The sequence below is a fragment of the Aythya fuligula genome, chromosome 2, assembly GCF_009819795.1.
Source record: "Aythya fuligula isolate bAytFul2 chromosome 2, bAytFul2.pri, whole genome shotgun sequence".
NCBI classification, from domain to species: domain Eukaryota; kingdom Metazoa; phylum Chordata; class Aves; order Anseriformes; family Anatidae; genus Aythya; species Aythya fuligula.
This window is the reverse complement of record NC_045560.1, coordinates 113,806,327-113,833,127: the sequence shown is the minus strand read 5'-3', so window position 1 is coordinate 113,833,127 and position 26,801 is coordinate 113,806,327. Positions and strand designations below refer to the sequence as shown.

At 41.3% G+C, this 26,801-nt stretch overlaps 1 protein-coding gene across 3 annotated transcripts in view; it reads left to right on the top strand.

Moving 5' to 3' along the window:
• The window catches only part of MAPRE2 (microtubule associated protein RP/EB family member 2), a 98,165-nt gene that overhangs the window by 60,811 nt on the left and 10,553 nt on the right, over positions 1-26,801 (top strand). For all 3 annotated transcript variants that reach the window (XM_032181227.1, XM_032181226.1, XM_032181224.1), the window contains 3 exons: positions 9,739-9,884; positions 11,904-12,117; positions 22,207-22,346. In XM_032181227.1, the coding sequence (XP_032037118.1) occupies positions 9,739-9,884; positions 11,904-12,117; positions 22,207-22,346 (500 nt within the window). The remainder of the gene's footprint in view (positions 1-9,738; positions 9,885-11,903; positions 12,118-22,206; positions 22,347-26,801) is intronic.

The window sequence follows — 26,801 nt, the reverse complement described above, 5'->3', positions numbered from 1 at the left end:
GATTTCAGCTAGGCAGACAGGAGAAAAGTATGGGAACTGTCACAAAAGCACTGTCCCATTTCATTGCACAGCTTCTTACACAACTGTTTCTGTGACCTCTAGTGAGAATTTTAGGGCATACCACAAGGGAAGGACTGAAAAAAGGTTGTTTCATTAAGAGCTCTTACTCCATCCTGCGTAAAATTATTTTTTTTCTTCCTTTAGAACTTCCTGGTTTGCATTAATTGCTGTTGTTACTTGATGCTTTTGTGATGTTTGTATCCTAATGGGTCAAACCTGTAAACTTGAATTTCACCATTTGGTTTGATAGTCCAGATATGCATGCATTGTTACTTTTAGGTTGATGTTTGATAAGTCCACAAATGGGTTTTAATGTCTGCTTATCTGAAGAAGCGTTCTCCCCTGCTAGCGCAGTCCCTTCTGTGCTCCAGAGCACTTCCATCTCTGCACTGATGAACTCTGCTAAACTCTGTTGTGCTTTGGTGTCTGCAGTGCTCCAGCAGTCCTACTGGTGGTTGTCCTTTCCATCTGAGACTGCAGTTTGTCACATGCTGATGCAGGACATCTTTGCAGGGAGTAAAGAGATGGAATTTGGGAATCTGTCTCTACTTAATTTAGTACAGCACATGAACAATGAGTAGTTTTTCATGCACAGATAGTTTATTTAGTGTACTTCTAGTGCAGTTTGCAAGACGGAAGGAAGAGGAGCGGTAGCAGAAGCGACTGGCCAGCTAGCAGGCAAAGCACCAGCAGGCGCAGCATGGACCAGAGCCTGAGAGCAGCCGAACTAATTCATTCTTCCTGGCATTCCTCTGGCTGATGCTCCTTAAAGCGTTGGCAGCCTTCATCCAGCTTAACATTAGTTTCCGTAAAACATGAGAATTTCTCAGAGACTTCAAAGAGAAGGAGCATGTGGGAACCTCTGTAACACTGTGAAGCATTTCACAGCATTAATGGTGAACTTCAGAGCCACTGCAACTGAATTTTTATAACCAGCTTTTAAGAAAAAAAGCATTAAAATTGGTCATGCTGTGATATGCCTATTCAGTTTTTGTTCATTTTTGCTAACAAGGAGCAATCGAAAGGCCAGAAAAAGATAAATGCAAGACCACACAAAGTGAGGCAGGAGGGGTTGAGGGTGCTAAGTCTGGATGTAAAGCTCAGAGGCTTTACTTTCAGGAGGCTTGAGCCAACTGTATGTGCTGTACAGCCATCTCCAGCACCTGTGAGACCTCGCATGTGCCTACATTTTGCAGCCAGCCTAGCGATAATTTTGGTCAATCCAAGCTTAAGCAGTAAGGAATAATGTGATGTTCTGCCTTTGAGGGCTTTATTCAGAGCTGAAAGGCATACCTAGAGCTTAACCTGACAGTTTGTAATAACGAAAAGACAGTCAGCCCTTCTTTTTTTTCCTCATTGCCCCGCTGTGAAGTAGCTTGGGTAGTACACGTGCAGGGGAAGTACCAGCCTGTTCCCCCATTGCCAGTTACAGGAGCAGAGCTAGGATGAGAGGTGGCAAAGGAAGAGTCTGGATTAGTCATAAAGTGTTTGTATTCTTCATGAGTCTTGTGTTTGTCCTTGCTAAATAGGCCGAGCAATGCTCCCCTGAGCTTTCTGAATGCCTGCTGTAGTTGTGATGTGCCAAAAAGGCCAGGTTATGGATGGATGCAGCACCAGAGAGCCCACATTTAGTGTGCAGCTCCTCTGGTAATTTAGTTTTGACAACACGAGACAATCTCCCCAAGCATCTCGCAGCAAAGCATTTCCCTAAGCTTTAGGTGAGTGTCATTTTGTCAGTTTTGGTCTCTAGGTTTGGCTTCATGGGAGACTGTTAGCATGGAAATGAAGGATATGATCCATATTTATAATTCAAGGCATAGCGAGCCTTGCCTTTAGGTGGGCAGTAGGCTTTGGGAGCATTTAATTTGGTATTGCTGAGTGAAGAATAATAGAGGAAAAACTGAAAAGACTTAATGTATTAGGGCCCCATGTGCAACACCCATAAGCATGGGGAATAAGAGTTTCAAATGAATTATGTCACTAGTTGTTTCTTGGGAGTCATGCTATTTTTGTAATGAATGCACAGTGGCTTCTTAAAAACAATTCTGACTAAATAGCTTATAACTGAATTTTCTTTACTAAGGCCATTTTTCATCTGTAGGGAATACAGAGTGAACTTGTTACAAGGCTTTTCAGGAGTGTTTGGCTGCTGCACGAGAGTATATTCAAAATAAGAGTCAGGCAGGGGAATGCTGCAGGAGACTATAGAGGGCTTACACATCACATATAAAGGAATAATACATATACAATTATAAACAAAGTAATACAAAATAATACATTATACAATTATAAACAAAACAATACAATTATAAACAAAGTACACAAGCTATACAAATTATGAGCAAGGAAACTAGAAATGGTGAATGGATATAGAAAAGAAAATGCAGCCTAAGGCGAAGTATAACTTCTGTCTCAGCTCTGCTCATGCAAGCCTTTGAGGTGAAGGAGATGCAGAGTCTTCCCCCCCTACCCATTTGAACATTCCCAGTAGAATTACAAACTTGCAAACTGTTTGCTCTCCAGTGCAGGCAGACCTTCTGTCTTTCAGGATTTGTGTGCAAGGAACAAGGATTAACCATGTTTTATTATCTCCCTGGCTTTTAATAAATGACCATTCCGTCGAAAGAGCATATGGTTCAGCATTTTGAAATTTTAGACTCTGATGCTCTCCCGGTTTTTGCAATTGGGTGTTTTTCATGTGGCTACTATTGAAGTTGGTACCACATATCAGTTGGTGTACCTTCTGTGAGCATATGTGGCACCGTATGAATGTGTTTTTTGGTATCTCACCTGCCACCTTGAAGCAAGGAGAGCAGTGTGCTGGCACAGCAGATGTTCTGCATGTGGGTTTGTGCTGCCTTCAGGGCTTGGGATTTTGGGGAGAGCTTCACCACAGTCTCTATGGGCCACTGTCCCTTGCGATGGCTGGTGAGTCACAGTGAGGAGAGCTGCTCCCTTCTTCTGAGGGACTTACATGCACAGGATTTTTTTCATTTTTTCCTGCCTCAGAATGTGTATTTTGCCCAGTGTCTATATAAACCTATATGTATTACTAAAATCTGCGTTATAGCACCCTGCTGGGGCATTCGGTGCCAACACGGTTTCTGCACAGCCTGGTGTGTTAGTGCAGGCTGAGCTGAAGCATCTTTCAACGTTGTTTTTTCCAGTTTCCAGCCTTGCAATGTCTGGGTCGCTAGAGCAGCTTGGAAACGTGATTAAAACAAGGCTCGATGCACTGTGAAACCAAGCCATGTTTCAAGGAACTGGCATGTTGCTCTGGGGTCCTGCAGCACAGAGGATGCTCAGTGTAAATGACTCTTTAATGTCTTCCATATGATGTTTAGGATTAGAGGGATATAATGGATGTTGATGATCGCATTTAAGATCGTTTCCAAAACTTTCTGGGGAAGCTTGCAAAGCAGTATCTTGAGACATTCAGCCAACATACATACATGCATATATATATATATATATATATATATATATATATATATATATTTAACGTTATTCAGAATTTGGGAGGAATAGAAATTTAATGAGGTTTTCACCTCTTTCTGTTTAATTACTCATAAAGTTGTCACTTGCCATTGCTTGCTTAATCTTCCCCCGTTTTAAAGAGCTTGTTAGATTTTGCTTGGTGCATGTTTTTTGTTTTGTTTTTTGTTTTCTGGTCTGCCCATTTCAAAATTAACGAATTCCAAAATTATTACTAAAAATTAAGTATAAATCTTGCACAGCGGAGTTTTTAATGAGGAGCTTAATGAGGTAGGCATTTAAGAGAATACAAGCTAGCACAGGGGAAACCTCCCTCCACTGTCCGTTATTTAAAACGATCAGTGGATATCCTGGATTACCTCCCGCAACAGCCCCACCTGCAGTGAGCAGAGTTTCCAAAGCAAACATCATTCAGTTTCATGCACCTCAGTCCCAGTGGGTAATGTCTGTAGGAGGCAGGTAGTTCTGGATGCTGTTTTCTGTGGCAGTGCTGCTCTGCAGAGCTCCTGACTGCGTGCAGGCAATCTCTCTGCCCTTACAGGAGCTCTGCTTCTGCAGCTGTTTGCAAGAGTGCAGGGCTGCATCCTAATCTGGATTTAATTTTTTTTTAAGTGCCCTCCCAAGACTGTTAGTGGGAAGGGCAAAGCTCAAGCCAGCATTGCTTCACTGATGCACATCTGGCTTCTCTACCATTAAGGCAGTAAGTTGTAGTGGGCTCAAGCATTCGGAAAATTCAAAAAAAAAAAAAAAAAAAAAAAAAAAAAGCCCATTCAGGAAATGGGCTGAAATCTCTTAAATCAGTGGTTTTTGGTTTATTGGAGAAACAGAAGTTTGTTGACCCATGTCCTCAGCCATGCAGGTGTTGCTAGAAGCGCAAATACAAGTGGGAAAGCGGTGGCCTCTGATGGAGCGCTCTACACAAGCTATAGCATTGCTTAAACCCCAGGCTGTAGGTAACTCAACATGATGCTCATAGACATGCCCAGCTTTTTAAGAAAACAGTAAGAGTGACATAATGGAAGAACACATTTGAAATCTAAATAAAAGCCCATACCCTGATACCTACATCAGAAACCTGCTGTGTCCCTACCCTTGTGTCACTTCCAAGGAAGCGATTCTAGGAAGCTGGAAGCAAAACCTAAGCTCACAGTTTCACCGTACTACACGCAGTGGTTGCTGGCCTTTGCTTTTTTTCCCCATTTCTTATCAAAAATATTATGTCATACATGCTCCTTGCAAGTTCCTGCCCTTTTTTTTTGTTCCCTCAGCAACAGAAACACAGGGTGTGTGCATTTTCCCATCAGTGTTAGCAACCGTGGCTGTAGTGAACCGAGGCACTTATGACTAATGTGCGTACAAATAATGCTGTATTTTCCAAACGCGTGGTTAGGTTGTTGCAACTTTGGAGTGAATGAATAATTTGAAGGAATTTCTGTCTAATGGGATGGGATTTTTTTTTAGGTTATCTTTAAAAAAAAAAAAGCTTAAAGCAAACAAAAAATATAATTACAAAAAAAGGTGCAGTCAGTCTTTTTCACAAATGTATTTTTTTTATTTTTTTTATTTTTTTTTATTTTTTTTTTTTTTCAAAAATAAGTGTCTGGCAATCAAACTGAGGCCCAGTTAAAATGCTTAAGCTTGAATTGCATGCTGGTTTTAGAGCAAAATTTCTATTAAACGTTTCCAGCAAAATTCTAGTTTGGAGCTTAGTTTCTTCTGCTGTGGTTTTGACCTCAGGACTAAACTAACGCACCCACACACTGAGACAGGCCCTGCTTTTTCACAGGCCCTTTGTGTTCCCACGTTGTCTGCTGTGGTTTTTTGTGACTTGCTGAGGTCTTTCCTCCATGTGGTGCAGGGTTGGAGGGATGAACGAGGAGGGACAGGATGTGAAGGAATGACCTGACAACTCCTATAGAGGGCATATATTAACTTGGGCGTGCTTGTGTTCATATTGTAGTATTTCATAGTGTGCAAATACTGTGATTTTAATTTATAAACGTTATAAATATACATGTTCAAAAAAGCAAGGATCTAGTCTTGCTCTTCAGCTGCAGTTTAGGAGGTTTTCTGAGCAGTAAAAGCTTGCAGTGAATGGTGTTCTCTTGATTTCATTTATCTCCTTCAATTTCCTTGTGACTGGAGTAGTCAGAAGCAGAAGTATCTCTATTATCAAGAAAACACTAGTTTACACTTTTGGATGGTTCAGCCTTAAGATGGGAGAGAGAGAGGAGAAAATCTAGCTTTAACAACAACCTCTTCACTTCTCACTTGGCTTTGCTGTATCTGAATGCAGCCCTTCCCCTCCTCTGCCCTCCGCCTGCCCAGCAAACCCACCGAAATGCACTAAAACCCAGCAGCACAAGCAGCAGGCTGGCAGTGCGGCCGGCCACACGCGGCCGTGCCTGAAGCCAGCGGTGCTGCTGGGCTTTTCCATCTCGGCCGCAGCGAAATTCCTTCTGGAGAGGAGGGGAAGAAAATGAGTCATAGGCCTCCCCTCGGCCTGAAGCAGCAGCATCCAGTGTGCCCGCCAGATTCAATGCTACCAAGACTAACCGTGGTGACTTTGCCCCGTTATTTTCCTATAAATATTAGAAGCAAGTCAAGTAGAACGGTTTTTGCCGGGTGTGCCAGCTGGATGGAGCCTCATGGGCTGCTGCCGTGCCCTTCACCGTGAAAGCGAGCGTGGAGTTCCTGCTCACTAATTGTGTTTGCGGGTTGGTTTTGGCATCTGGCCCGCGAATCTCTCTCATAATTGGTGGCTGTGTCAATATTCTGGATGGAAAAATGAAAGGGGTTTTGCACAGGGATTCAAAATTGCTTGTTTGCTAATATGGAGTAGGAGGGTTTTAACATCGACGTGTCTCCCACATCCAATAGTCTCTTCTGCAGTGCCACCACCTTTAGTTTCCATCTGTTGTTTGAAGAGATTTCATACTATTTCTTTTTTAGTGTTTATGCTTTATGTATACAAAAGTTTTTTTATGTATACAAAAATTTCTTGGTCACAGAGAGATGTACTCTGAGGGCAGTTTGGGGCAGGTAGTACTGTGGTGTAGAGATTTGTTAGGTTTGGGGTGAGGATTTTTTGGTCATTTTATTTTATTTTTTTTTGGGGGGGGGTATGCTTTATTTCCCAGAGAACACATGCAGGTTTTTAAATCTTGAATAAAACATAATGGCATAAAAACCCATTTGTCCATGTAAATTATGCAAGAGCTATCTGTCAAAAGCCATGACATTGTTATCTCCATTGCAGTTCTTTACATTATGTTAAGGATGCTCCTTTCCCAGGCAGCTGCAGTGAAGCATCAGTTGCATGGTATGTTGAATAGACCCAAAGTGCTGCCCAGCGTGCAGAGGACCGCGTGCCTATGTGCTGTGGCTGTGAAGTGCAGGCACTGCAGTCTTGCATAACTTCCACCATCCCGCTTTTCCGGCTGCCTCCGTGAAATCTCAACAGTTGGCAGCGTAGAAAGCAGTGTCCTGGTTCTGCTGCGCTGGCATCCTAATGCAGTGTGACAGCTACAGGCTTTAGGGGGCAAAATCCAAAATAAATATTGCCTATATATTAAGTGTATTTGTGTACATGTATATAGACATCTTTGATGTCTAAAATCAGGTAGCCCCAGTTAGCTTTAATGATACTTTTAACTTTCACTTCTGCTATTTGTGGGTCACGGAGTTTCTTCTTTCTGTAGTTGGTAGCGTTTAGTTCAGTCTGTATTTGTATGTTGCCTCTGCACTTCAGGAAGGAGCATTTTAATAAATTGCTTTTGTCGATGTGATAAAATCCTCCTGTTGGGGAAAGAGTCTGGCATCAGGCTTCGTTATTGTGTGAGAGACCGGGTGTGTACAGTCACGTGGATGTATGCCAGTGTTTGCTACCCTCGAGCGCTGTGCAAACCTGGGGCTACCTCCTGGCTCACAAACTACAGAAACAACTGTCTGAATGAGGAGAAGAAACACAAGGAAATGTCTTAAGTAGAGTCTTAAACCTAGTAAGGAAGACTCTGTCTAAAGGCAAGCAAATGGAATTTGCATTACGAGCAGGACGAGGAAATCTCATGTGAACATTTTAGGTTTCTAGTTGTCTAAAAGGATGGAGATGAAAGGTTGCACAGTGCATTTTCAAGACCTCCAGGCAATTATTTAGATATCAGAGTAAAGCTTATAATTGGGATATGGGGGGGGATGAAAGGGCAGAGTTAGGAACAAATTCAATTTATAACATGAAATGATTGCATAATAATCTTTTTGCATGGAATTAAACAGTAATAAATGTAGTCAAGCCATGCGCTATCTGCTTAACCATAGTTTTAATTGTAATGTCAGTTTTCTGTTGCTCCACATTTGCTAGTTCTCTTGCTGAGGATGAGGTTTGAATAACTAATTCTGTTTATATAGTTTTATATAAGAAGATGCAAATTTTGTCATCTGATGTTTGCAGTCTGCCAGAAGGGTTATTTTTCTTTAGGGAATATCTTAGATTCCTAATCATATCAAAACCATTGCAAACAGCTAAGTACAAGGTGTCCTTGGAAAATCAGGTGTATTTTTTTTGACGGTTTTCCTCCACAAAGCTAGGCAAGATTAAGAGATATTTAAAAAAAAAAAAAAAAAGTGTTTTTCAGCACTATGGCTTGATCTTGTTAAGTCCCTGATCAAATTTCATATCACTATTTTAGGGAATGGTTTTGGACTCCACTCTTACTCTATACATCTCTTTAGGGGAAGTTACAAGCTCTGTAACCCTTTATACCATGCTTAAATAGACACAGAATGAGAGCTACTGGATGCATAAAGTTGGTGCTATTGAAACACATGTATACCCATGGAGAAAAATGTGTTAAAGTTTCAATTATTGTTGCCACTCCTGTAAAACTGGACAAGCCAGGTGCCCAATTTGTTAATTGAGCTTCTGCATGAGCAATAAGCAGATTTTTTTGATAAAATAGCTCTCATAGGTGAGCTTTGGCTGCTTAAGTTTATTGAAATGGATTTGCACTAAGAGCACAGAAGTCTTTTTTTTGTGGGGAAGTGAAATTTAACTTTTGAGTATTTAGGTGATGATTTATCTGGCTCGTGTATTCAAGTGGAGACCTAACACGCTCAACAACCCTATGCTTCAGAAATGTGCTTCAGTGAATCTTCGCTGATTATAAAGCATTTGTGGGTTAGAAAACACTTCTGAAGAACTGAGATTGGTTTTCCTCAGATTTCCTTGGAAATTAAGGCTCAAAACGTTCAAACACTTAAGTTAGTCGACAATACAGACTTATTTTGCAAATGATAATGACATGATAATGTTGTAGGGGGAAGATCTCTACATACAAGGTATTAGCTGTAGTCAGTACGCTGGTTAGGAGTTTTTCAATGTACTTCCCTCTCTGTGCTGGATTGGTTATAGATCCACGCCCATACCTTCTAATATGTAAGTTCAGATAGCCCTCAAAATTGAACTTAGCAAAGTTGAACTTAGCAACCTTGTTGTTTTGAGTGAGAACAAAAGCTTGCAGCCCAGCTTCTCAAATTAGGTGCAGTGGGTGGACTGTGCTAAAGTCTGCTTATTTAAATGCTTTTCACAGGCGATAAAGATCAGTAACGAAGCTTGTTTTTAGAGGGGATGAAAATGACTAGTGTGTTTTAACAAGCTGGAACTTTGCAATTTTATTTTAAATCGTGGTTTGATGTAATCTTGAATGATTGCCTTGGACTTGATTGGCACTAGTCTATAGGATTGCTTCCAACTTCAGTTGCCAGAAAAAATAAGATCATGGCTTGGCTGAATTCAGGGGGCTGTGAAGTTTGAAGGAGCTTATTAGGAGACTTCCATTCTGCCTGTGATCTCCTGACTGTATGGACAGTCCTACTGTGTACAGGGACTCCAAGAACATCAGTTTTAAATAGAAGAAAGATTCACTTTGCATTAGTCATGGTGGTTCTTCAGTTGTTGTACAACAGTGCTGTGTGCATCCGGAATGAATGGGAAAAACTCCACAGAGTATGTCACACTGTTCATCGTACATTAGCCAAGTAATCTTGGGTGCATCGAGTTGGACAACCACAGAGAGACTTACTCAGCACGGTTGCTTTCTGCTCATGACAATAAATGCCATTTGGTCTTTGCTGGGTGCATCTGGATTAATGTCAATGTAATGTCAATGCATTCTCTTGTTATAGGAGCAGCTTACTGCCAGTTCATGGACATGTTGTTCCCAGGGTGCATTAGCTTGAAGAAAGTAAAGTTTCAAGCAAAGCTGGAGCATGAATACATTCACAACTTCAAGCTTCTGCAAGCATCGTTTAAAAGAATGAATGTGGATAAGGTAGGAATTCTGTATTTGTATTTCAATCGCTTCAAGCTTCACAAGCTGTATAAGCTGAGTAAAGTCAATAAATAGGGGAAACTAACTTCAAAGCACTTAAGTCCACTTCCAGTTTTGACTGGAACTGGAGTTACAAGTTGTATGTGAAGATGTTCCTGATCTTTCATCATCTGAAAAGGGTATTTGGGCACGAGGGAAGAAATTTGGCATGCTTCGTTAAGATACAAAGTGAAAATTGAGTCCATGTGTCTGCTGAGAAATTGTAGAGCCTAACTCATTATTTCTTAATATCAGAGACCCTTCTGAGAAAATACCATCTGTTGGAAATTCTTTGCCATCATTGAACACCAGAATCTTAATTTGAGATACCGTAAAATTACTGATGACCTGAATTTCTAACAAAATTACTTAGAAATATGCTGATCTTATAAGTATTCCATGTTTCTTGTCCAAAACTGGGTTTAAGGAATTTCAAGTATTCAAGAGCTGGAATGATTTACCCAGTGATTTGGTAGGTTGGCCCGTGCATATGATTCTCTAAAGTTAAGAATGGAGATCTCTTAGAAATGGCTTGTTGTACAACCATAAGGAGTTGGATTTGTGCTTGAGTTTGAACTCACAAATATAAATTACTATGTTGATAAAAATGAATAATGAAAAATCATGTTCTCATACTTAAAGTTTTAATGAGGTGCCTGTGTATCATTTTAGGATTCTGCGCTGACTTTCAGTGTTGCCTTATTCTGAAAAGTAAACAGCCTTATTAGGGAGTCCCTCAAGACTTCCATGAAGCAGAGGAAAACCCTCATTATTTCCTGGAAAGTTGTGGGTGCTTCTATTTACTGAGTGATTTGATAGTGAAGTATCAGAAGGTCCAATAAAGTTGAACGCTGTCGATTTTTCTATAGGCAGAAAACTTGCTCTATTCTGTCAATGGAGCATTAAATATCACAATTGGGACAAGGAGAAAAGACATGCAAAATGCTATGTGAATCCTTGTTGGAGTATCGTAGACTTACAAAATGCTTTGCTGTTGGCTTAGCCTAAAAGAAAAAATGAAAATTAAAACAGTTTTAGATACCCTTTTTCCAGCTGAAAATTGAATGCATTCAAGAAGCATTAATATTTAACCAGGTTCTTTAATCAGCTGTACGGATCAAGCAAAGCAAGGTAGTCAGTCATCCTTCAGCATTGCCTCTGGTACTCCCTGCCCACAACATTTGGGAAGCTTGCGCCTCCTGCAGAGCATTATAGAAGTACCTCCTTACACTCTAACACTGCCACGGGTCACCTCTTGGATGTTTCATTTCTGTGAAAAAATTTGTAGGGCATTGATATGGAGACATCCCCATAGCCTCTTTTTTTCTGCTGAAAGTTTATAGGCATTTTAGTCAACCTTTTCAGGTCAACAAGTTATGCTATGTATAGCTATATATGGAATGGAAAAAAATTACAAGGTTAAAACCTCAGGGTTAATTCATATGATGAACATGTACTGCCAAAATGTAGGTTGGTTTGAATTTCAGCATGTCTTGGAAAAGCTACTGGGCTTTTGTAGTAAAGAGTACAACAGAGCAAGGAACTTTTGGACTTTTTTTTTTTTTTTTTGAAGAATTGGTCACCGTTAGTATGCCCAACTGCAGCGTATTCATTAAAAAACAGAAATCCCCAGTTAGCTGAGTAGTGCTATTCCAAGGATAGCTTCGTTCACCACGGCTGTCACTGCAGGAAGAAAGGGGTAACTCTGGAAGAGCAGTTTTAAAGGCTGGCATATAGCTCGCATATACCATGGAGCTAGTTTAAAGGCTGGGTCTTCATTTTATTTCATTTTTATTTCTTAAGACCCTTGCAATTCCAACGTAATTTGTTCCCATTTAGGAAGAAAATTATGTCAGAGGAATATATGCTGAAAGAGTTAGAAGTTTGGGGTTTTGCTTTTTTAAAACAAAAATAATTGTGTGTGTATTAATTTAAAAATGGCAATGATGTTTTTACTGGAACCTCTATTCTAACTTTCAGGTCATTCCAGTGGAAAAACTGGTCAAAGGGCGCTTCCAAGACAACTTAGATTTCATTCAATGGTTTAAGAAGTTCTTTGATGCTAACTATGATGGAAAGGAATATGATCCCGTGGAAGCTCGACAAGGCCAAGACGCTCTTCCCCCACCAGATCCTGGTGAACAGATCTTTAACCTGCCCAAAAAGTCTCACCATGCAAATTCTCCTACTGCAGGTATTTTGCATCATAACGAATTCCATTTCTGTCTCTGAAGATGAGTATAAACTGTGACCCATTTTATCTAAATAATAGTTAGAAATTATTTCCTTATGTGCGCAGGCCAATCTTCTTGTGTTGTCATAGGCTTAGCATCTGAGATGGCAGAAGTTAACTTTTCATGGTGCTGTCTGGTCAGGCCCAGTTCTGTCAGCGGTAGGGCCTCCCCCACTGAAGCTCTGATATAAATTTTGTGGACTCTAGTGGTATCTGATGGTGAAGAAAAAGGCTTTTAAGCATCTGATTGCTGCCTGTGGTGTGTGCATGTATATTCAACAGAAGGAAATGGGGGGTGTGCTTTTTCACACACCTCCACCCATACAGGAAATTGGAACCGAGCTGATTTTCTTAAATTATTTTTCTTATGTTGTCAAATCCTAAGTGCAGTTTAGAAAGAAAAAAAAAATTGATTTGTGCTTTTGCACATGGTTATTGCTCAGGTACGCTAGTCCCCTATGTAAGCAACATGGAGCTGTTGCTTATTCTTGAAGATACACCTGTCCTTTCACATTTTGCCTTGTGTTTCTGCAACTAAGCAACTAGGATCTAAACAACTAAGCCTGATCTTCAGTATTTATGTAATAGAGGCACTACTGGTCACTAAACAGATGCTGTTTTTCTTGATAACTGAGTTAAGTGAACAAGAGAACAGAACTTTTTTTTTTTTTTAAATTAACCACTAAACATGTGGTGCTGGGGTCGGTTGCCTGGAGATATGTAGGTTTGTACACACATAAGCACACATGTATGCACACTTAATTCCTTTATTGATGTGTCCTGGGTTTACCTTATTCGTGCTAACCCAGGCAATAATGATTGATTTTCAGTTGGCATAATTCTGTGACCTGTATTCTCTCATGGGCTCAGATATATACTGGTGCTGGCAACAGGGGCAGGCAACCTCAGTTTTAGACTGGCTTAAGCTTTGGAATCATACACTGATTTCCACATTCTGCTCTGATCATTTCTGATGTCAAAGGTGAGCATATTTGGCCAGCTGCCTTCATCTCCTTAGTGCTCCCAGTAAGTTTAGCACCAAATAGCAGGCCAGTGATGCTCTGAGCTTCTGAAGTTCTGTTTTGTTTTGTTTTTTCACATCTTTGTTTTGCACCATCTTGCATCTAAGCTTTTGAATTTCAGGACTTGGTATGGTATAATTTTCTGTGTGGTGTCTTGAAACAAGTGCTAATACCATGGTGTGGTCCATTTGAGAAACTGGAATTTAGAATACCATTAAACAAGGTATTAAAAACCATGTTTAAGTCATTTTGCCAATGGTCTGTTTTTACCTAAGTCACAAATATGTCATCCAAATTAAAGCTGTGGAGGTGAGAAATAGAATTGCTGTTGGAGTGGAAGCAGCCAGTTCATTTGGATGTTGACGCAATGATCTCATGTCCTATTGCTGGTTGTATAAGTGCATGTCACATGCCTTCTGTATGGAGTAGGACAACTGAGATGATTTCTGTTAAGATTTTATGGTTGTGGAAGTTAGTTGTTTCATGGAAAGCTGCCTTGTTTAAGTATTGATTAAATTATTTAATTATTGTATGGAATTATGGTGGGAAGGACACTAGTGTAGTGGGTTTTTTTTTTGAACCAGGGAAGAAGGGTATAGAGTTGCCTGAGGCTAGGTGAAGCAAGAGTTCTATCTTTTATTGCTGCTTGTGTTGAACAGGACTGTGTTGGTTATGTGTCAGTCATAGGTTTATCCAATTTCCAGTTGAGCATGTTTTAATTTCACTGATGTCTTTGTGCCTCACCTCACAATGTCATGTTGCCTGATTGCTTAAAAGAATGGGAGCCCTTACAGGGTGCCTGTTGGTGTAGGACACTCAGGGAGGAGGGCTGTTCACATCCGCAGGCTTGTGTGTGCCTAAGCTTCTGCTGTTTGGGGTTAAGCTGGTAGGATGTGGTAGCTGAGAAATGCTCATCAAAGAGGTGCTTCTGTACCTCTGTTTTGGGTGTGTGCCTGTACATGCATGTGTGCACTGCAGTGGTTATAGGAACCTTAATGACACTGCCCATATGAGTAAAATAAGCTTAGCCATTTATACTAAAAAGGAAAAAAAAAAATAATCTGAGATCTACAGCAACCAAAGAATTCTCTGCCCCATCTGGAGTTACATCTTCCACAATAATACAATCACAAAGAGGGAATGTATGCCCACGAGTAAGTGCAACATCAGATGGCATAGTTTAAATAGCTATCTATAACTTTAATGCCGATTTGTTTTGTTACTCCACAACCCTGGGTCTTTGGTGAAATAGCTGAGGTTTAGGGCACAGCTCTACTTCCACCGACTTTGTTGTGGGAGCAATAAACATTGTGGGCTGCTTGATGCAGCAACCTCTTACACCAATGCTGTAAACGTTTGCCAGCATCAATTGCAGTTTGCCACAGTAGCTTGCCTCTATTTTTGTGTGTTTTCTTTATGCTATTTTTAACATGTGATTTGCTTTACTTTACCGCTGAGGCTTTGAAATTGTAATGAATTTCAAATAATTAACAAAACAAAAAGATGCGGTAGTGCTATAAAATAAAGAAACCAGCAGGTCTTTTAACATAATCCAAAAGTATTTAAACAGCATGCAGCAGACGCACCCATGTGTATGCATCTTCTGTTCAGTCTCAGGAGCAAGTAGGCTTACGGGTAGTCATTCGCATTGTATTTTTGTTTTTGTCACTGACCTTTAAATCCGCCTATTCCAAATTGATGTATGTACATATTTAAGGGAGTAATATATTTAGCTCCTAGTTATTTCACGTGTGTTTCAGATGATTCATACTGTTCCACAGAATAGCTGTTCCAGCGCTCTTTGCCAGAGCTTTGTTTCTGAGTGATTTAGGAGGTGCTAATCTCTTTCATTATTCATAACTGGGGTTCTAGCACTGTCCTTTCGGGGGTGGACTAAGATATATGATTCAGTTTCCAAAAAAGTGGTCAAATCCCTAGAGAGCACTCTGAAAGCTTACCCTAATACGGTAGCTGTAATGAGTTAGTATTATTTGGGGTGTTTTAACCTGACACTAAAGCTTGGCAGACCCGCTGTATCTGGTTGCTGCTTTCTGCACCTGTAGGTGGGTATTTACCTGCAGTCTCTGCAAGAGCCAAGTGTGGTCCAGACTTCATTTTTCAAGATGCTTTTAAAAACAAACCAGAACTGGAGAAGTCTGAAAACACACCCATTCTTGTGCTAATCGCAGAGCACACCTACAGCCGTTTCCCTACCCCTTCCAAAGGCTCTCACACCAAAGTTTTCATCCTTTACGGAGGGGAACCAGCAGCACAGCCCACCCGTGCAGGCTCTCTGCCAGCAGTACCACAGCTGCTTTTGGATATGATGCCATCTGCCAGCCCTGAGCCTTTAGGTCTCCTACAGCTCTTGCTTTTCTCTAGCTCAGTGGTAAACAGCCTACAGATGTAGAGTCACAATTATTGTGAGGGATTAAAATGTTCATGCCCGGTTGTTTGTGCCGGTTCTGATCCTTCCTGTAAGGGGGGGGGGGGGGGGGGGGGGGGGGGGGGTGGGAAAAAGAGGAGGCAGAAAAGCTTCATCTGATCAAATTGAAAATTTTGATCCGGTGGTCAGGATTTTAGCTAATGGCTTATGTAAGCCTTCCTCTGTATCGGAGCCAATCTCCACACGGCACTGCTTTTTGCAGGGTATGGAGTGTCAAAAATATGTGGGTAAAAGACAGCTCAATAAAATTATTTACGTACCAGCTAAAAATGTGAGAGGTTCTTAGATCTGAAGGCTGCTCGTCTTCTTATTCTGAAATATTCTGTGAGAGCAGGATGACTAAAGCAGAGCTGGAAAATACTGGCGGATCACATGAGAGCTAAAAATAATCGTGCTATGACAGGGAAAATAACCAGGGCAGAATGAACTGTTTGTACACGGATGCTATATATATATACGTGTGTGTGTGTGTACGCCATCGAAGAGCCAGTTACGCAAGAAAAATGCCCATGTCCTTTAGGGAAATGGTACACCCTGTAGCGGCAGAAGTGCTGCGAATTAATTTTGAGGGGTAAAAATATTCAACAAAACCAGTCTTTATTGTAGCAGTTGGTGATATAATTAAGCATCCCGGGGGACCAGAGAGCTCATTCCAATGCATTTTTTTTTTGCTTTCCACCAAAACCTGCTGCTTTTTCCCCAAATTGCAGGCAGTTGGTAACCCCTGTTGGTTATGGTGTGTTGCTCCAGAGCTATGTGGAAGAGCTTGAAGATAGGAAGAGCTGCGAGGTGACAAATTTTAAATGCTTTTATGTCTAGTTCATGTGAGGCCAAAGAAGTGTGCAGCCCCGCAGGAACGGCATGTGCGAGGTGGGGGGGGAAATGGCTCAGCCTTCATACAGATGCACTCCCTCTATGCACATCAGGAGAATTTAATTTTAAAACTCACTGAGACAGAGTTCAGACCACATAGCAACCCTGCTTGTAGTGCAGGAGCAAAGGGACTTTTTTTTTTTTAATGAGACAACAGTGTTTGAAAAACAGTGGTGAAAATTGCCATCTTACAACTAAGCGTATTATGGGCACCTTACTTAAATCTTGCTTAATTTTTTGCTCGATCTTTCGTATTTCAATGTACTTTGAATATTTTTTCAGATTTTTGTTTTCCTTTTGGGATGGCTAAGTAGATAGTTGCAGAATTTCGTAATTCTTAGGGTTGTGGTGTTTTGTTTGTTGTTTTTATTGGATCACTTCAAATTTTAAAACGTTTTCTTCTGTTAGGCCTATGTGGAGTGGTTTCATTCACTGAAGATGAAGGCTTGCATGCTTGAAGATTTTTCTAGAGAAAATAGGGGTTTCAGTTAACAGGAATTAATGTTGGCCATTTAAATTTTGATTATTTTAAATCTAAAGAGAAGTCATCATTTTATGATGGGGAGAAGGCTGTGGTTAGTTCCTGTCTATCAAGTCATCTCCTGTTAAAGATGAACTGAGGCCGTCATGCCACAAACAAAACTTTTTCATCTGACAAGTAGACTCCATTGTATGTTCTCGTTTGGGTGGCTCGGTTGAAATTTTTTGGTTGGTGTTTCATGTTCAGGTATTATTACAAACGTCTCTTTGCCAGCTCTCTGGCAGCACTGCTGAGCAGAGCTCATCTGACTGCTGGAGCCAGCAGTGATGGACGTGTGAGGAGCTGAGGAGAGAGGGGTCCTGCCAGCCCCGAGGGAAGCCAGTACCACAGAACAGCCGGGTTGCTGCTTGTTGGGATGCTGCAAGTTGTCAGATTTTGTCCAAGGTCGTTTCATTCCCATTAAGCATCAGTTGTCATCACTAGTGCCACCAAGCATCCCTAAATTGAACAGCTTCTTGCATCCCAACGTAGCTGTAACAATAAGCATGCGGGAGTATTAATTTGCTTACTGTTCTCACTCGTTTGTTTTAAGTGATTTGAGACTTGGGTTGGTGAATAAATTGCTAGCTCTGTGGCCTCGTGGTGGGTTTGTTTATTCTTCTGCGGCATGAGTCAGGAATATTTGCTTTCTGAAGTTTTTCAACTTGAAATTAATAAAATTTCAAAATTTTTAATTGGAATGATGCACTGCAAGTGGTTCCCAAATTCCCCTGAAGCAATAGCTGTGAGGGCTCAGCCAGGCCTTGCTTGCTCAGGGCTACTATTGCACTCCACATTGTCCTCACACTTCCACACTGCAGTCATTCCTGTGTTTTCCTGCAATTTTACCTAAACATTTAACAGAGCACTAATTGCTCATAGAGCTTTAAGGAAAATCTGTCTTTAAACATTAAATAGGTCTCGTCTGCAAGACCGCTCTCGGGATGTAAAGCGACCTGGCATCCGAAGCCTGGCTCTGTTGTACCCAAAACATACACAGTGCCAACACGTACTGCTTCATATTTTGGAAGTGCACATCTGCCTGTAAAGCTTGTGTTTAGTGAAAAGAATAATAAAGCTGGAGCTGTGGGGATATATTTAATTAAGATTAAGCTGACTTGTAATTGTTTCTGGAGCCCCACAGATAGAAAACTCTAATGTATTTCAAAATCAGTTCATCTTGCTTATTTCAGTACAAGAACAAAATATCTTCTCTTTAGTAATTTGTATTTAGAAGCAGTCAGTGCTAAAGTGAACTTTTCTCGTCTCTGCTAGTGTTACATGGGCAGGTACAAAAAGTTATCCAGGTGCTAATTGATGCAGCTGCAATACATTTTAAAAATATCAAATTGAACCCTGTATTGACCTAAAAGCAGAACATTCTGGAATAGAAGTTTTCATGGAAGGATGGAGGCTGGAAGGGACCTCTGGAGGTCTCCTGCTCCAACCCCCTGCTCAGGCAGGGCCACCCAGAGCAGGGTGCCCACATCCAGGCAGCTTTTGAAGATCACCAAGGAGAAAACCTCACAACCTCTCTGGGCGACTTGTGCCAGTGCTCCATCACCCACATAGGAAAGGATTCTTTTCTGAAGTTTAAATACAATTTATCTCGTTTCAAGTTGCAACTCCTGCCTCTTTTCCTCTGACTGGGCACCGCTGAAAAGTGCCCAACTTCATGTCCAACTTGGTGTCCACCCCCAAGTCCTTTTCTGCTGTGCTGCTTTCTGGGCAGCTGACCCCCTTCTGTGTTCTGGGGACTGGCGTCTCTCCTCTCAGTGCAGGACTCTGCACTTCTCTTTAAACATCTACAGTACATGTGGAAACAAATCTGTAATAGGTAACATTTACAGCACTGATTAAGATGCAGTTCTCTGAGTTCAGTGAAAAGAGCTGATAAGAGTGTATTTTGTATATAAGATTTTAGCATAAAACACTGTGCTTTCTCAGAATATGGAAATAGGACTTCATGGACTGCTGTCCAAGCAAAACAAATAAACCTACTTTTTATGATGCAGGTCATGTGGGATGCCTGAAAAGTCTTACTAAACAACTACCAGTATAAATGATTTTTTTGGAGATGAACAATAAATATTTTCATGGAAGATGTAATATTGAAGAGAATTTGAACTGTTTGTATTATGTAGCACCTATGAACAACAAATTAGGAGTTCTTCTATGCCTGCACTAATTGACTGCAAAGTCATTGTGGTGCTTAATAGCAAAGTTATTAAGGTCTATTATGATCTTTCATCTCCATTTAGATATCTGGCTGTCTCAAGCACTTCGCAGTACTCTACAAACCAGCATCCTTTAATTTCTTTATGAAATCAAGCTTCTGTTACAAATGGGAGGGTTGTCTCTGAGCTGAATGCAAAAACAATGTTTTAGAATAAATGTGCATTAAAGCTTTTTTTTTTTTTTTTTTTTTTACTTCCAGGAAATTTTAAATTAGAAAACCCAAGGCATTCTGTTGCAATTAAGTTCTGTCCAGCTGTTGCTGATAGTGTCTGAAATGCTCAGATCATATAGCTGGTTTATAAGTGTGTTCCTGAAGTTAGAATACGTGTTGATTTAACAGCTGATCCTGAGCAGCACAGCAAAAGTCAATTTCTTTTCATTTGTTAGGACTTTATAAAGCTTAGTAGCATTTCACTGTAGAAATTCAGAAGGCTTTATGGCTTCCAAAGGAAGGCAGAACACAGTGCCGTGTATTTGGTACTTTCCAGTCCTCTCTGTCCACAGGTGGTGGTGGTGTGAGATTGTTCAGTGTGCTCTGGGAGGGTGCCTCAGCTGCAAATCACAGTACCTGAGGAGTCAATGTCTGTGCTTGTGCTGTCCTTAACTCTCTCTCCAGTTCAGAAAAGTGATGTGTGCCTAATGATTTGGCTTGTTGTGATCAGTGCCATAGCCTACAAAGACTGAGCTTGCTTGTGGGGTGGTTGAGCAGGAGAGGGAGCGCTGTGCAGCAGCTGCACAGCCTGCCTTGCTCAGGGCATGCACTATAACCCTGAGGGGAAACTGTGAGAAGCTGCTAGGTCTGGGGGTGCTGCCCTTGGAAAAAGATAAGCAGCATGTCCTCCACTTCTGTGAGGGTACTTGAAGAGGAAGTCTGGTTCTGCCATTGAAAAAGAAGGATAGTTGGTAGAGGAGTAGGCCAAGGTCTCACATCTGAAAGTCCATAGCTTGTTTTATAGCATTTAAGTTTCAGCTCGTGTCCCAGACTGCATTCTACAGCTGTAGGAAGCAATAAGAAATGGGGAAATTGAGTTGAACGTGATAGCAGGGAGTGAAGTCTTTTAACAATGCTGCTAGAGTGCTACAGTCCAAGTGATAATTTCATGCATATTTTCATTCATGCATGTGTTTCTCTTGCATATTTCAACACCTATTTTCTTCTAGTTATCTGCTAACCCAAATAAATGTAATCTTCCTGGCTTTGAAAGCACCTTAACAATTCCATTCTGAAGTAGCTGACTTTTAGTTAGTCAAAATATCAACCCAACCTGGAAAAAGCATAATGAAAACAGACTAATTTTTTTCTTAGATTGCCCACAGAAATAAATAGCAGCAAAAGATCTTGACGTTTTCAGTTGCCTCCCCTTAGTGATTTATTCTTTGCTGGTCTGTGTGATGGTTTAAAAAAAAAAATCTTCAGGCATATAGACTATGTTGAATTTTCCCAACTTTAGTGAGTCTGTGTACTGGTATCTGAAGTCTTCTGGAGGTGAGTTTAAACAACTATTACTGCTGTTCTTTCCCGTCATTTTTCAGCTCCTCCAAGGGATCATTGTACTCAAGCCTAGGTCAGTAAGACAGCAGGACCTGTATGCCTTGGTCGTATGGGCAGTCTCCAAGTCTTCTTCCCCACCGCCTTCCTCTCTTTCCCTTCCCTTGTGCTTTCATGCCGGTGGTGCATTTGTAGAACATCATTACCAACACATTGCTCCATTAAAATGTTGTCTGAAATGGGAGATGTGTTGTGAAAATGACAAAGCGGAGCAATCTGAAGTGTGTCCTCCTCCTTCGGTTCAGGGGAGCAGCTGGCCATCAGATTTAGGTTAAATATTAGGAATAAATTCCTTACTGTGAGGGTGGTGATGCCCTGGCACAGGCTGCCCAGAGAAGCTGTGGATGCTCCATCCCTGGAGGTGTTCAAGGCCAGGCTGGATGGGGCTTCGGGCAACATGGTCTGGGGGTAGGTGTCCCTGCCCATGGCAGGGGTTTGGGCTGGATGGTCTGTAAGGTCCCTTCCAACCCAAAGCATTCTGTGATGAACTGCAAGTTCAGAGCTCAGCTGGCATTTGGGCACTTACTGGATTTGGTCTTTCTCTTGGCTTCAGAGCCAAGAAAAGCTGACAGTGGAGGAAGGCTATGGAGCCCAGAGCACATCTGTACAAGTGTTTTTTCTTCTTTAGAAGACCCATTGGTGGGGTGGGGAGCCAGCTGAGGCTCCCATGATGAGGCTCTCCAAAGCCTGTCTCACCAACGTTTCTCTGACGGGGCATTTGTGCACCACTGGTGCCGCGAGGAGTGCCTGTATGTACTTAGTAGCTGCTGGTCTTGCTGGTGAAGGCATTTCCCTGTGCTCAGTCAGGTCTGCAGTGCAAGTAATTGGAGACAAATAGCGAAACCTAAGCAGATCAGCACAGATCGCTTGGTCCCTATGGCAACGGCGAGTTCACCGGTGGATTGAGTTCTGCCCGCGCTGTCTGAATCTCAATGCCTCGTCTCTGTGACGGGCTGCTGTGAAAATGAGGGAAGCACGCAGGCGGTGTAGCTGACTTTATTTCAAGTCTGTCTTTCTCAGGGGGGATTGCAGATAGATACGTACAGTAAATATTGGGCTGGGGGAATTGTCTCTTAATGGGATCTTTTTTTTTTTTTTTTTTTTTTTTTTTTTTTAAGAACTGAAAGCTGCCGACAGCTAAGGGACCTTTATACCCCTAATCTGATTTTTATTTATTTTACTTTTGGAGTCGCTTCACTCTGAGTAGTAAGGTCAAAGTAAAACTGCTGGGAAATCTAGTTTTTCCTTTCCTAAGGTAGAACACTGGAACTTTTTCCACTGTATTCTTGAAGTAATTGTGTGAATGGCTGTCTGTAAATACGCTTATTTCAGTATCAGGTTAATAAGAGTGTATTTATCCCAGGGATAAGTCTTGATCATTGTTATTTATTGTACCTTTTAGGTGCTGCTAAATCCAGTCCAGCTTCTAAACCAGGATCAACACCTTCTCGCCCATCTTCAGCAAAAAAAGCTGCACCAAGCAGCTCAGCATCCAAATCAGATAAAGATTTGGAAACTCAAGTCATACAGCTCAGCGAACAGGTAAATTTGTTTTAGGCGTGAAATTAGATGCATTTATTGCCACAGACAGGCATGAAATCTAATATTGCCCTCTGCTGAATGATATCCTCCAGAATTATGAAGGGACAAAAGATTGAAATAGCTCAGCTGGGAAGAAAAAAGATTTATTGTTTAAAATGTCATTTAATAGAGATGACTGGTGTTGTGCCAGTAATTCTAAAAGGAGATCTTAGCAGTGGCAGGTAAGTCTTACTGAAGTATGAGAGCTTTATTACAGATAATTGTATTAATCAGGTTTTGGGATATAGCTTTTTTTCAATTGTATAGGAAAAATCTCGATACTGTCTTTGTTGTGTGCTACAAATTTGAAATAAATCACTTTAATGTGTTGTGGAGAAGACAAGCCTGTTTGTAATATCAAGGTGTTAGAGAATTGCAGCTGAACTGAGACTAGCTCATTGCACTCTGCTTTCTGGAATGAAAGATTTCAGAAGGTAATATGCCATTTTTAATTTAAAAATGGAAACTACCTTTGTGAAAATACCTAGTTACGAATAATAATCTGCAATATAATTAAGACAATTTCAGAATTTCTTCAGTGTTGTGAAGGTAAAGCCTTAATTTTCATTTATGCTATTTGTGGTCTGACATCACTCTGTCATTCTTGGACATTCAAGAGTGTCTGCACTGGACATAAAGAAATACCTGAATCTGGCTTAAATCTGTGCTGTCAAGGATGGTGTCAAGGCCACTAGTATAAATGAGACCTCATTCCTGTATTTGCCCTAGATGGAGGAAAATAGAAAGGAAAAGATTCATATTTTAGAGCAAGAGCTGCCCAGCAGCTGCATACAGGAAGAAGTCAAGAGAAGAGAATTATACTTGAGAAGATCAAGTATAATTTTCCACAATTAAGGGCATTTCAGTTTCAGGCTCTCATTGACCTGAACAGCACAGATTTCAGTTTGTTTGGGCACTAACTGCAAGTTCTTGGTTATTGTTATGTACTTGAAGTGGTGACGGATAGCCACATCCCAAACATGATGTACTGCCTTCAGTGTGTAATTCTGAGCAACAGCAAGCTTCCAACTGGGTGTTCAGTTGTTGCTTGCTGTAACAGAGATGTTTGATATGTTGTACAAGGAATGGGTATATATATTTGATGGAATTTTTTTATCATTGTAAGTGGAGCTCAAATATCACTTAAATGTGGTTTAAATCCATGACATTTGCACTTAGAAGTCAGAATGTGTTCACTTCAGCAAGAAGTCAGTTGGGGTCTTAGCAAGATAAAAATATTTGATCTTTACTAAAATACAAACAGGCAGTCACTATCACATCCACTGCTAATGTATTCCTAGCAACTTCACATGTGAAAACCTTGAGCTTTATATACAAATCACCCTGAGGAAAACTGATGATTTTCCCCATCACCAAGGAGAAATTTTGAAGATTTGGAAAGTTGGCATTTTAAAAGCTAGTTTTTAAGAGACCTTTTCTAGCTAGAATGGTCTAGGAAGCTTTTTTTTTTTTTTTTTGAATGCTGGCAGCATTTGGTATCTCATTTTCTATTAATGATTAATTGTGCACCCCAGGCACGTAGCTTTTTTTGCCTTTTGTTATGGTGCAAGCAGCTTTGAGCCAGGTGTTTTTGATCTTCGATCTGAATATGCTGGAAGAGCCAAATTGCCCATTTTTCCCCACTCTCCAGCAACCATGGGAATTATGGGCAGGAGCCATTTATACTCCTTTGCTGTCTTGATTATTAGTAAAAGTTGTTAAATGGTATCTGTTGATATCATATTCTTATGTGGTTGTAACAGGCTTTTTTTCAGCCCTTTCATGAATGGCAGCTAAGGGAGATTCAGACATCCAAACTTATGAGCAACTTGTAGTGGAAAGTTTTAAGTAGTGGGGATGGCCATGTACTAGATTTTACCATAGGGTTGCTTAATGAGCTATTTGCAATAATTGTAAGCCATCCGTAACATTTGCTGGTTTAATGGCCCCCAACAATCTTAAAGTTTCTCTTAAAATGGTCATAGCTATTGCCCTGGACTGTGCTAGTAAATTAAACGCTTCCAAGGCATGTCGCTGTGCACTGGAACTTGATTATCCATAACATTAAAATGGTAAAGTGGTCCCTGCTGTGCTTTTGGTCTGTGCCAACTAACACTCTCCCAAAGGGTTCCTCAGTGCAGCTGAGGCAAGAACACAGACCAGGAACCATTACATGTGGAGAAAGGACCTTTCAGTATGGAGAGTAGTCCCAGGAACAGTTAACTGGATACTAGTTTAGACTTAATTGCTGAAAACAGTATCATATTAGCAGCATGTTTACAATAGGTACTTAATTTTCAGTCTGAATGTTCAGAACATTGTACTTAATTAACTGTGTGCATATATGCATAGATTAATGATTCTGTTCCTTAAAAATGGAGTGAGTGTGATACAATGAAAACAAGAGTGCCTTCATAGTAAATGGGTCAGAAGGTAAGACTGCCTGCACTCGTAACTGCAAATGTTTCAACTGAAGTTCATTGTTTTTCCAAGCTCTAGCTTGCACAGAGCAGGAGATCTGGAAGGAGTTCAGTTCTTGTTCTGTCTGGATGCAGGAGCTGCTCCCAAGGAATATGTTGCTGCAGATCCAGAGGACACGTCTTAAACGTGAGGAAGACCTCACATTTAAGTAGGATACACAAATAGACCAAATTATTGTAAACTTTTGTTCCATTTTGCTATTCATACTTCCTGTGACTAAATAGTTAATCTTAAGGTGACTGGTCACTGTGTCAAACGTAGTCTTCCTTTGACAGTTTGAATCTGGGGTGTCAAACCCAGGCAGCTGCTAAGGAACAGGTTAGTGCGTGAATGAGATGCTCTGAGATCCTGCCCTGGCAACAGGTCAGGTCTGCTGTCTGACACCTCTGAGAGTGCAATCAAAGGTCAGAAAAAGGCACCGCTAGCTCAGCACTTACGGAAAAATGAACTGATAGGGTTTAGTAGGCTGTCAAAGCATTACTTGAACTTTGCTGATGTTTTAACTGGTGAAGGGAACAAATTAGCTTGCAGTAGAACTGGCAACACAAACTTTGTATTAAACTGTGTCAGTTCACTCAAGTCTCATCTGATGCAAGTTAATTTTATTTAGCATATTTTCCTTAGAAAACATTTTGTATAATTGCAGGCCTTAAAATGTGGATGCTAATTCAGCAGTAATTTGGACATGGTTGAGGTCAGCATGTTTACTGTAGGCAGCTTCATCCCTGATTATTTCTGTTGGTTGATACGCTTCAGTCTTCTGAACTTGAGAGCCACTTAGGCTACACTGATCATGTATACCCTGTTGTACAGTAATTTATGCTTGGTGCCCACAAAATTCTTCTCCTTTAAGCTTATATGTGTGTAAATGTATATGTACGTATAAAAATGTATTGCAATATGTGTCATGGTTTATATGAAGCTTAATCTTTAATAACTGGGTTGCCCACAAATGATTTGCAGCAGCATAGAATCACAGAACAGCTTGGGTTGGAAGGGACCTTAAAGATCACCTGGTTCCAACCCCCCTGCCACGGGCAGGGACACCTCCCACCAGACCAGGTTGCCCAGGGCCTTGTCCAAACTGGTCTTGAACACCTCCAGGGATGGGGCATCCACAGCTGCTCTGGGCAGCCTGTGCCAGTGCCTTGTCATCGTCCAAGTGGAGCATTTCCTCCTAACACCTAATCTAAATCTACCTTTTTTTTGTGTTGTTTAAAACTGTTGCCCCTTGTCCCGTCATTATCAGACGGAACAAAAGGTTCTCTCCATCTTTATTATAATCCACCTTTAGGTACTGAAAGGCTGCAATAAGGTCACCTCAGAGCCTTCTCTTCTCCAAGCTGAACACCACCAACTCTCTCAGCCTTTCTCAATAGGAGAGGTGCTCCACCCTCTCATCTTCATGGCCCTCCTCTGGACCCACTCTAACAGCCCCACATCCTTCTTGTGCTGGGGGCCCCAGCCCTGGACACAGCACTCCAGGTGGGGCCTCACAAGGGCAGAGCAGAGGGGCACAATCACCTCCCTCACCCTGCTGGCCTCTCCTCTGTTGGTGCAGCCCAGGACCCAGTTGGCCTTCTAGGCTGCAAGCACATGCTGCTGGCTCGTGTTGAGCTTTTCATCCACCGGAACCCCCAAGTCTCTCTCTGCAGGGCTGCTCTCAGTGAGTTCTTCTCCCAGTCTGTGCTCACGTCTGGGATTGCCCTGCCCCTGGTGCAGCACCTTGCACTTGGACTTGTTGAACCTCATTAAGTTCACATGGGCCCACTTTTCTAGCTTGTCCAGATCCCCTTTTCTAGCTTTTTCATCCCTTTGGATGGCATCCCTTGCTTCTCATGTATCAACTGCACCACTCAGCTTGTTGTCATCTGCAAACTTGCTGAGGATGCACTCGATTCCACTGTCTGTTGTTGATAAACATATTAAAGAGCA